The 9,603-nt window shown below is 57.2% G+C and overlaps 4 protein-coding genes across 4 annotated transcripts; 1 reads left to right on the top strand and 3 right to left on the bottom strand.

Moving 5' to 3' along the window:
- Window positions 1-26: 26 nt before the first annotated feature.
- BKCO1_6300056 (phosphatidylinositol 3-kinase) lies at window positions 27-2,832 on the bottom strand (the record flags this gene model as incomplete). The annotated part of the gene is made up of 3 exons (XM_020278155.1): window positions 27-2,580; window positions 2,634-2,720; window positions 2,774-2,832. Coding segments are annotated over 3 exons (2,700 nt in total), but the record flags the coding sequence as incomplete, so codon positions are not given.
- Window positions 2,833-3,195: 363 nt separating this feature from the next.
- On the top strand, window positions 3,196-4,774 carry BKCO1_6300055 (nuclear protein qri2 nse4; the record flags this gene model as incomplete). Its single annotated transcript, XM_020278154.1, has 3 exons — window positions 3,196-3,619; window positions 3,666-4,541; window positions 4,590-4,774. The coding sequence occupies 3 exons, from the start codon at window positions 3,196-3,198 to the stop codon at window positions 4,772-4,774; spliced, it is 1,485 nt and encodes a 494-aa protein (XP_020126536.1).
- Window positions 4,775-5,101: 327 nt separating this feature from the next.
- Window positions 5,102-5,914, bottom strand: BKCO1_6300054 (haloacid dehalogenase; the record flags this gene model as incomplete). The annotated part of the gene is made up of 1 exon (XM_020278153.1): window positions 5,102-5,914. One exon carries the CDS (start codon window positions 5,912-5,914, stop codon window positions 5,102-5,104), a length of 813 nt encoding a protein of 270 aa, XP_020126537.1.
- Window positions 5,915-6,631: 717 nt separating this feature from the next.
- On the bottom strand, window positions 6,632-8,487 carry BKCO1_6300053 (mapkkk cascade protein kinase regulator ste50; the record flags this gene model as incomplete). The annotated part of the gene is made up of 2 exons (XM_020278152.1): window positions 6,632-7,976; window positions 8,027-8,487. 2 exons carry the CDS (start codon window positions 8,485-8,487, stop codon window positions 6,632-6,634), a joined length of 1,806 nt encoding a protein of 601 aa, XP_020126538.1.
- Window positions 8,488-9,603: the final 1,116 nt, after the last annotated feature.

Genomic DNA, 9,603 nt, shown 5'->3' with positions numbered 1-9,603 from the left:
CCCCATCACGCCCTCCAATTCTGCACCAGCCCGTGCAACCTATCGATAACGAGCGGCATGACGGCATTCAACGAATCCGAAATCAAGCCCTCAAAATGGCGAATGGCCTCCTCCTCGGAGAGGTCGAGACACATGCGCTCCTGGACCTTCCAGACGGCCTTGTCGCGCTCGATCTTGATGTCGGGGATATTCGCGTCGCGCATGAGGCTGAAGAGGTTGAGGATGAGGGAGCTCTGCTTGCGGAGGGTGGTGTAGGCGGTGAAGCAGTAGTTTTTGAAGGCGGTGAAGTTGGGGTGGAGGGGCCCGCCCATGCCGGCGATCATGAGGTTGTCGAGCTTCATGAGGGGGGCGAAGGGCTTGGGGTCGCGGCCGAGGATGTAGCCGAAGTCGGCGTGGAAGAAGTGGCCGTCGGGCGCGAGGAGGAGGTTGTCGAGGTGGCGGTCGCCGACGCCGAGGAGGTAGGTGATGACGCAGTAGCCGGCGCAGGACTTGACGTACGTGTCCATGGCTTCCTTGCGCACGCCGAGGGGGGAGCTGTCGTCGGGGTTGTTGGCGCGGAGGTACGAGAGGATGCTGTCTTGGCCGCGGTATTTCGTGACGGCGGCGGCGAGGGGGGTGCTGGGGACGAACTGGACGGCGCCGGCGGTCGTGGATGTGGCCAGGATGCGGTAGGGGGAGAGCTTGAGGTCCAGGTTCTCCAAGCGCAGTAGCCGGTCCATGAGCGTGATGATCTGGATGACCAACTGATCCTGGCGGAGGTCATCGCCGGTCTTGAAGATTACTGGATACTTTGCGCCCGTCGTTGTTTTGAAGTTGATGAGAAGCGGGAACAGTGAGGACTTGAAGACGTTGCAGTCGTCGGGAAAGACGCTGACGACCTCGACGGTTGGATCCAGGGGAAGAGGTAGGGGTGGGTCGATGTTCATGAGGTCGTTCTTGGGGTCAGCAAGGAATTGTTTGAGGCTCTCAATCTTCTGCGGTCTGCCATCTCTCGAGAACCGGATTTCCTTGGAAATCTTTGACAAGACGGTAATGAGTTCACCTTGCCTGAGCAGTATCTTGCGCTTGGCTGGGCCATCCTCGGCTTCCATGAGAGTCGTCATGAAGTCATATTCTACCTTGGCGAAAAGCTTTCGGTGCTCCGTGCCCTGCTCCGGGCTGCGGTCATCGCATTCTACCATGAGATACCAGTGGAAGAAGGTGCCCAGCTTCAGGTTCCCGGAAGCACGATTGATCAGGAATCGAGCCAATGATGAATGCTGAGCAGGTTCGCCATCTGAATCGGTTTCGACAGGTTCGAACTTCAATGCCTGCACGAGCTGAAGAAGATAGAGCTGCAACTCGCCGTCGTCGGCCTTGCGCAACCGATCAACGGCGAAGGAGCGGACAGCAGGGTGATCAAACATGGGCCCCAGGATTTCGAGAGCATCATCCACGTCAATATCGGTCCATTTTGATAAGAGTTGTACTGCTTGTCGGGCTTCGCCAGGCTCATGCCAAGACACAGACTTGACGAACTTGGTGAGGGCACGCTTGTCTCTTGTCAAATGGTGTCTAAACTTCCACACCATGTCCTTGTCGTCGGAACTTAGCTCATGCGTGGGGCCGTATGACATGATGACGTTCAGTTCATCGCGAGCCTTGGCGTTTGGCTTCATATCGCGATCCATGACTCCTGTGCGATGGTTGCGCACCAGTCTCCTATGCTTGCTCTCCGCAGGGTTGTCCCGAATGCCGACTTCCGGGTCATAGATCCTGATAAGCCTGCCGATTTCAGGATCGTCATCGTTGACACCGCCATTGATTCCTGGGCCAAACGAGACTTCCGGAGGAGGCTTCAGGCGCACGTCGCCAATGGATGACGACTGCTGCATAGTGGAAACAGGCGGGGCCGGATATTCGCGGTCGGTGAATACGATGGGATGATCGAAACGGGGGAATTCGACGTAGATGAAGAACTTGTCCTCGTCAAGGCTCTCCTCGTCGGAGCCGTCTTCGTCATCGGGCCCGTCGGGCTTTGGTGCATCCTTCCTTCCGTACTTGGGCCCGCTGCGGTAGGTACTGCGCTCAAGTTGCTCCATTTTGCGAAAAACCATTTGGTCCAGCCATCTATCCTCGGGTATCTCTCCCATCTCATGCTTTTTCATCAGCACCTCCAAGCGCTCCATCTCGGTCATGTCGGGATCCGCCTCCTCGGCGAGCTTTCCACTCCTGCGGTTGCGACGGCGGGGCGGGATGAGGTGGGGAGTAGTCGAGGATGAAAGGCCGTCGGCAGCCTTTTGGAGGTGAATACGACATCTCTGTCTGCCTTTCTGCAAAGTGTTGTCCTTGTCGAAGAGAGGTATCGTGGTGCCTCCAAAAGGTGCGGCGTGGATCTGGCTATCCTCGGTCGGTGAGAGGTCCCATACGGTGATGGCGAGCTGGGATGACTGCGGTATAGTCTCGTATGAGATGGGCAGGGTCAACCACTCATTCCAGGTGCGGCTGGACTTGAAGGACTTGTAGCTGGTCTGAACCGGGACGGTGAGCGGTTTGCTGTCGGCCCATAGCTGCGCGGTAACGAAGAGCTCTGAGTGAGGGCTGTTGTGGGTTAGACGGGCCCAACTCGGGCGTCGGCATGCGATGGGGCTTGCCTGATGTTTGAGCCTCTATGTCTCAGTTCAGGGTGCTTCAGCAAGGTAGAAAACGCGATGGGGTTCTGGTGGCCGTCGAGGTTGTTTCTAGTGGCGGTTTAGCATCAGCGGCTCGGGCTCGTCAGGAACGGACGACCGACATCCTCACATGGACGGGCAGCTCGAGGGCCGACGAGCTTGCGAAGGAAAAAGGCTCCATGGTGTGGGTAGGCGGGGATGCGGGGTGCAGGTGGTTGTCGAGCTATGCATCAGCCTAGCAGGGGCACGGGCCAGGCGGTGAGGTAGCTTCGCCCGATGCACTTCCGCAGGCCCACACTCCAGATCGCGTCGCGGTCGCGCCCGAGCCTCACCAACGTCAGCAGCGCGTTGCCGCTCCCCGCCGCCTGCAACATCCCGCGACAACGCATCGGATCGGTCAGAAAGGCAGTCGCCTCATCGCGGCGCTTTCCATTAGATCTGCCTCTTCGGATATCTGCCTCGCAGTCGTGCTCCCGCCTTTGTTGGCCCTTCTGTCACGCGTCGCTCCGCCGCGTCTCCCGCACAAATCTGTCCCGTCGTCGCCATGGCACGGTTAAACAACAGCGTTCCGGCGTCTACTCCCGACGTCGACTCAATCTATCGCGACCGCACGCCGGACGCCGACGTGTCGACGCGTCACCGAGGTGCCCGCTCTCACACTGCCTACTCCACCATAGCCTCACCTCCCGACGCATCCAGCGACAAGGAGAATTACCCCACTGGCCAACCGACCCGCATGGATAAGGGCAAGGCGCCAATGCGCCCACCGTCCATTCCCACCCCCACGTCGGACACGGAGACATCACGCTCCAGCAAGCGGAGGAGGCTGCAAGACCGCGACGTGTCAGTCGCGACGACAGCCAACGGCGAGCCCATTGTTGATCTCCAGTACTATGACCCCGACCAGAATGCCGACGAGCGGCGCGAGCTGCGTCGAGACCTCCGCGCTCACCTACGCGACTTTACCGGTCAGCCACATCGTCAGTCAAATCGGGCCAAGCTAACGCACTGCAGATGACCGTGATGCGCTCATGGCTGGCAACAATGACAGACTTGTCGGGTACATTCAGAGATCCAATGCATTGATGAACAGAGTGAAGCAGACTGCCGACGCCACCCTCGACGCCCGCTTCCTGGTGGCGGCCAGTGACCTGACTCTGAGGAAAACCACAGCCATGGTCATGGGAGCCAATTCCACTGGCGTTGACGTAGACGAGTTCGTGTCCAAATGCATTCTCTTCATGCAGAACAACGGCTATGTGGGAGAAGACGACCAGGTGAACACGCAAGCTGCTTCCACCCAAGCACGTGTGCGGAAACGAGCGAGGCGTGCCGACGTCGACAGCGATGACGAGCAGGAGGAGACTGGCGACGCTCTTGCCTGGGACGTTTTGGGTGAACGCGCATGCTTCCAGAACAACAGGCGTCCTCCAGTCCCGGGCTTTCTCCTGGGCCCGCTCTCTGTGCAGAAGCGCGTGAGGGCCACGCAAACGCAAAGGCGCGCTCGTCTTCGGCGAGACCCACAGCTCGAGAGACGGCCCGAGTCGCTTGTGGCAGAGGACATTCAACGTCCAGAGAATTCCAACCTGGTCACCCTGGTCAAGAAGATCCGCGGAGAGCTCATGTCTGTGCTTGACCGCCGACAGGATGCAGTCAACGACGAACTGAGCGACTATCCCGGTGATCCGCCCGAGGATGTCATTGAAGACGTCATGCAGAAACATGGAATCACGCAGACCGAGGACGAGGATCCAGCCATGTCACTTTTCGAATTCACCATCAATCCGCAATCGTTCGGCCAGACTGTGGAGAACCTCTTTTACACCAGCTTTCTCATCCGTGAAGGTAGCGTGAGGGTGGGAAAGGACAAGCATGGCTTGCCCGTCATCTGTGAGTCTTGTCCGTGCCCGACGAAAATTACGTGTTAATGTTGTACAGGCCCTTCTGAATCACGTGGGCTCAACGAACAAGGTGCCAAGAACGTCTCGAGACATCAAGCCGTGTTCAGCATTGATTACCAGACGTGGCAGAAGTTCATCGAGGCTTTCAACATCCAGGAGCCTGTCATTGCCCACCGTCAAGACGAACAGCCCACCCAGTCCGTTCGCGGATGGTACGGCTGATGGATGACAGCTGCTGGTGCGCCGAGCTAGGTAAGCTCACTGTACATTTGCGCACCAAAGCCATCGTTTCCAACATATATGCTTTGGCTTTTGTCGTTTGCTTTGGGTTTGGGAGCGAAGATGAGTGGTTTCAATCGAATGATATATGGGATCAAAACGGCGTAGAGGGATATCATCCGCGGTCTTGGACTTGTTAAATCAACTTCGGCTTTTCCAATAAGAGAGGAGAAACATGATTGATGCTACATTCGCACAGCCGTACACATCCATTGACCACCAACAACCAACCTCCACGAAACCTTCATCGATGCCTTTTGACCAACCAAATCACAACACCACCCCCTCCAAAACCTCCCACAACGTGGCCCCTTCCTTCTCAGCCAACCCCTCCGCCCCGGGCTTCGCCTCCATGCCCACCCGATTGTGCCACACGACCCGCTCGATGCCCGCGCCCCTCGCGCCCGGCACATCCGCCGCGCTCCCCGCCACGAACACCACCTCATCCGCGCGGCAGCCCAGGCGGTCCAGCACCGCCGCGTACGCGCCCGGCGCCGGCTTGTACCACCCGCTCTCCTCGGCCGTGACGACGGCGTCGAAGACGAAGCCCGCGCTCCCCCCACCACGACCCTCCCGCTCGTCACCGTCCTCCTCCTCCCCCTCCTCCCGCCCCAAACCCTCAGACCTCGCCGTCTTCATCGTCGCAGTAGTGCCACACCCATCCTCCAACACCCCCGCCGCCCCCCTCCCCAAAACCTCACTGCAATTCGTCGCCACCCCCACCGCATACCCTTCCCGCCGCAGCCTCCCCAACACCGCCCGCGCCTCCGGCCACGGCGCCAACCACGCCACGTAATTCTCCAGCAGCACCTCGGCCGCGCGCGGCGGCACGCCGGGCGTCTGCTGCGCGGCGAGGTGGACGAGGGCGGCGTAGGGCGTGTATGGCCCTTTGTGGGTGTAGGTGAGGGCGAGGTAGGTGTGGCGCCAGTGGGTGGCGAGGTCGTGGGTTGGGGTGGTGGGTTCGGGTTCGTTGAGGGCGGTGGAGAGGGCGAGGGTCCAGGCGGTCCAGGAGTCGAGGAGGGCGGTGAGGAGGTCGAATATGATGGCTTTGGGGCGGGGGGGACTGGTACTGGGGGCGGACATGGTTGCCCTGGGTTGGCTTGCTGAGCTGGAGGAATCGGAGGGCTTGTGGTGGGTTTTTAGGAGGTGTTGAGGTGAGGTCGGGTCGTGGTGCGGATGAATATATAGTTGGAGGGAGTGGTTAGTGCTGACTGCCTTTCTGGGGTAGCTTGGCCGAATAACCGAGCGCTACGAGGACGTCGGGAGAAGTAGGAGTTCGGCAGTCTTTCGCAGCCCTGAGCTTTGGACGTGTGAGTCAGACAATGTGATGCGAAAGTAGTATTTTGTGGGGCTGCTGTTGTTGATGCTCTCACCTTGTCCATGGCAAGGTTCGAAAGGCCACTATCCGGCGTCATGCTCGGCCATGACTCACATGGTGCGCTCTATGCGTTCAACGGTCTTCGCTAGACGTCCGACACATTCCGTCCGTCTGCTTCATGGACTTCCTCCTCATCTCGCTCCTCACTTACTCATATTCTTCATTAAACTCAGGCCTTATTTCTTACTCGCTGTCAAATGGCTTCCGCTGCTATCATGTGGGATCATGGCCTCCAGGGCCATCGTCGACGATCCCGCGGCGGATCTCAAGAAAGGCATGCTTTACCACTTTTACCGTGGTCTTCGGTAAGATGCGTCCACTGATGTCAACATACTCACAGCTTTTTAGACCAATATTAAAACATGAATTAGTAAGTTCGATGCGGATATGAACATCCCTAACCGATAAACAATCACATACACTCAAAATACGTTCCACGGTGCCAGAGTCTGTGGATATGTGCGGCCAGTGTCTTCCAACCCAGGGGCCTCTTTGGTGATAGAAAACCCGTGCACCGGCGCGACGTGTTTCCGAAGCATAAACATTGGGCATCTGCCCTCTCTGACAAGATTCTTGAACATAGCCAAGGGCTTTTCGTTCAATCCCAAGCAACGCTCCTGGTCCTCGTACACGATATACAAGGCGTACAGCCTCCAGTCTTCGGTGATGTTCCATCTCTTGAGCGCTACCGGTAACACTGCGTAAGTAGGGTCATCGATACTGACGCGGAATGTCTTGAAAGGCTCCCCGTCTTGCACATCTGACGATTGCTCGGTTGGGGCGTCCTCTGGTGTTCCCCCCGGACTCTGCTCCGGGCCCTTGGGTGGGGCCTTCTCCGGTGTTTCCCTTGGACTCTCTTCTGGGCGCTTAGATAGGGTTTCTTCTGGTGTTTCCCCTAGACTCTCTTCCAGGCGCTTGGATGGCTCCTCCTCTGGTGTCTCCCCTGGACTCTCGTCCGGACGCTTGGATGGGCCCAAAGGAGGTGTTGGGGGCATTTTTGATTCCAGTGGAAGGGGTAGAGCTTGTTTGGCCGGTAAGCAAGCAGGAATTGCAGGCCTGCTGATCTGGAGTGCTGGTTTAGAGTCGGACGCCTCCGTTTCGAATCCTGATGGCCAGTCGTCTTGATCCGAAGGCGGGGGAGATCGCAATATGACGGGGAGAATGCTGCTCCAGGCTTTGTACCGGTCCTCGGAAGAAAGGGTGGCCAGCCAGTCTTTGAAGTTGTTGATGATGGATGCGGATTCTGCGTCTTCGAGATTGTTTTCGGTCTCCTCGATGGTGGGTGGCGGCGAAGCTTGGAGAACTCCGTCAAACATTTGAGTCGTCCTCCTGGATCGTCTCGGGTCGAGTGAACGGCGAGAATTGCGCCTGTTCGATGGCTCGTTTGAAGGGTCAAGAAGATTGGACGACCATCTTCTCAAGTTATTCTGTTCTTCCGACAACCAGAGAGAATTTCTCGTGGACAAGACTTCAAAGCTGAAGGTGCTCGTTCTATTCACCCGCAAGGATTCGAGATCTTCTCTCACAGACTCAATCATGGAGAACCTTTCAGCCGAGGCAGTCGAGACGTACGAATCTCGAAGGACTTCGTGGTTGGAAGCGTCGTCCTCTGGAGCATCGAGATACTGCTCTTCTCCATCCACGAGCGTTTGCTCTTCAAGCTCTTGGAGCTCCGCTATGGAGGCGCGGTGCGCCTGTTCGAGACTCTGAATCAGGCTCTGCTGATGCATATCGTTGTCTTTATCAACCACACTGGACCGTCTCATCCTGAAAGCCGTTAGTAGACTGTTGCAGCAGCAGTGACGATGCCATGTTACCTTCGTTTCGCCACCCTGTCTGCAAGACTCAACGTTTCCAGCATCAAATTGAGAGTCGTCTTGTACGTGTCGAGACTGGCGCGGAGATAGGTGATCCTGGGCTTCTGAAGCGCCCACTTGATCTTTGCCGTCCACTTGAAGCTGTTCTCTCCAGGACCACCGACGAACCTCTGCAGGTCCCGGACCAGCTCGATGATCTCGATGAACATTGTCAAGCACCGCTCGTTCATCTCCTCGGCCACATCCCTGCAGTGCATCACCGACGCCGCATCCGCCTCCTTGAGCGTCGTCCCGAGGATGCGGAGGATGAAGCAAAAGTTGGAGATCTCCCTGCCGATATGCTTCGCGTCCTTGGCCGCCGAGCCGACCTCGTCCGCAAACTGGTAGAGCATCAACGACACCTTGACTCCAGCCGCAGCGACGCCGATGATGCTTCCAGCGATGCTGAGAGGATCCGCCATTGTTCCAGCCGTGAATGCGACGAGCTGAACAACGAAAGGTCTCGAGGATGAGAGTGTTCGTTTGGCTGAAAAGACGGCGGCGCACCCGTCAGCTTTTCAATAATGTGGTGGGGGCTGCGCGATCGAATCGAGGCCAGCTGAACTGCGCAGCCCCACGCTTATCCACACCCGCACGTAGCTCGTCGGCTTCGCCCCTTCGCGCGCGTTTCAGCCTTCTCGGCGCATGCACCTTTGATTCGACGAGAATGCGTTTCGGAAACAAGCATGGTGGCGAAGCAACGATTTAAACGATATGCTCCCCCTGCGGAGAATTCGAAATAGTGCGTAGAAGATACCCGGCGATCGTCACTAGACACCCCTTGTCCGACCTTCGACTTCTTTTCGCAGTTGCTATTCGAGGCTTTTACGGTCTTGTATGTGAACTGGCAATTCCAGGTGGTCAGGTCATCTTGGTCGAAAGTGGTGCGCTTCGTGCTCATCCAGACAGGTTCGGCAGCCCGATCCTGAGCAAGACTCGGGGGGTGGCAGAGCCTTAAACGGAGAGACGAAGTATGCTCAAGAAACAAATCCACGTCATCGATCCCCATATAATTCGAAGCCAAGCATGAACCAATCCTTGTAAGCACTACCGGTATTGTCTAGGGAGCACCCGCCTTGGCGCTGGGCTCTCCACCACTAGTGTTGTCTTTCTTTCAACGACATGCGTACAACGGCAGTGTTGTAGCTCAGTCACGAAACCTTCCTTTCAACATAATTAATGAAATTGCTTGACTTATCTCCCCTTCTGTGGCGCGTGGCGGCCCATGTTCAACCGCAAGGCACCAACCCGGCGACCATGTCCAATTCACTCCCCCCGGGAAAACGTGTTCTCCCTAACTCCCCAAGTGCCCAACCACCATATGATTCCTTCTCTTATGAGACTGAAAACTTAGTAACGGCCTCCAATATCGTCTTCTGTTTTCCTAATGAGAGGAAAAGGTATCCCATCTGTTGCGGCGCTACCTCCTCTCCTCGCGCGCTGCGGACGTTTGGAACACTCTCTCTGATGCTGAGATAGGAAGAAGGTTGGAGAAACTCCCGCGGATGACTTTTCTAAAGGTGGTTGGGTGTGAAAAG

This window comes from Diplodia corticola (assembly GCF_001883845.1).
Source record: "Diplodia corticola strain CBS 112549 chromosome Unknown scaffold63, whole genome shotgun sequence".
In the NCBI taxonomy this organism is placed as follows: Eukaryota; Fungi; Ascomycota; class Dothideomycetes; order Botryosphaeriales; family Botryosphaeriaceae; genus Diplodia; species Diplodia corticola.
Note: the sequence above shows the minus strand (reverse complement) of the source record. Positions and strands in the feature narration are given on the sequence as shown.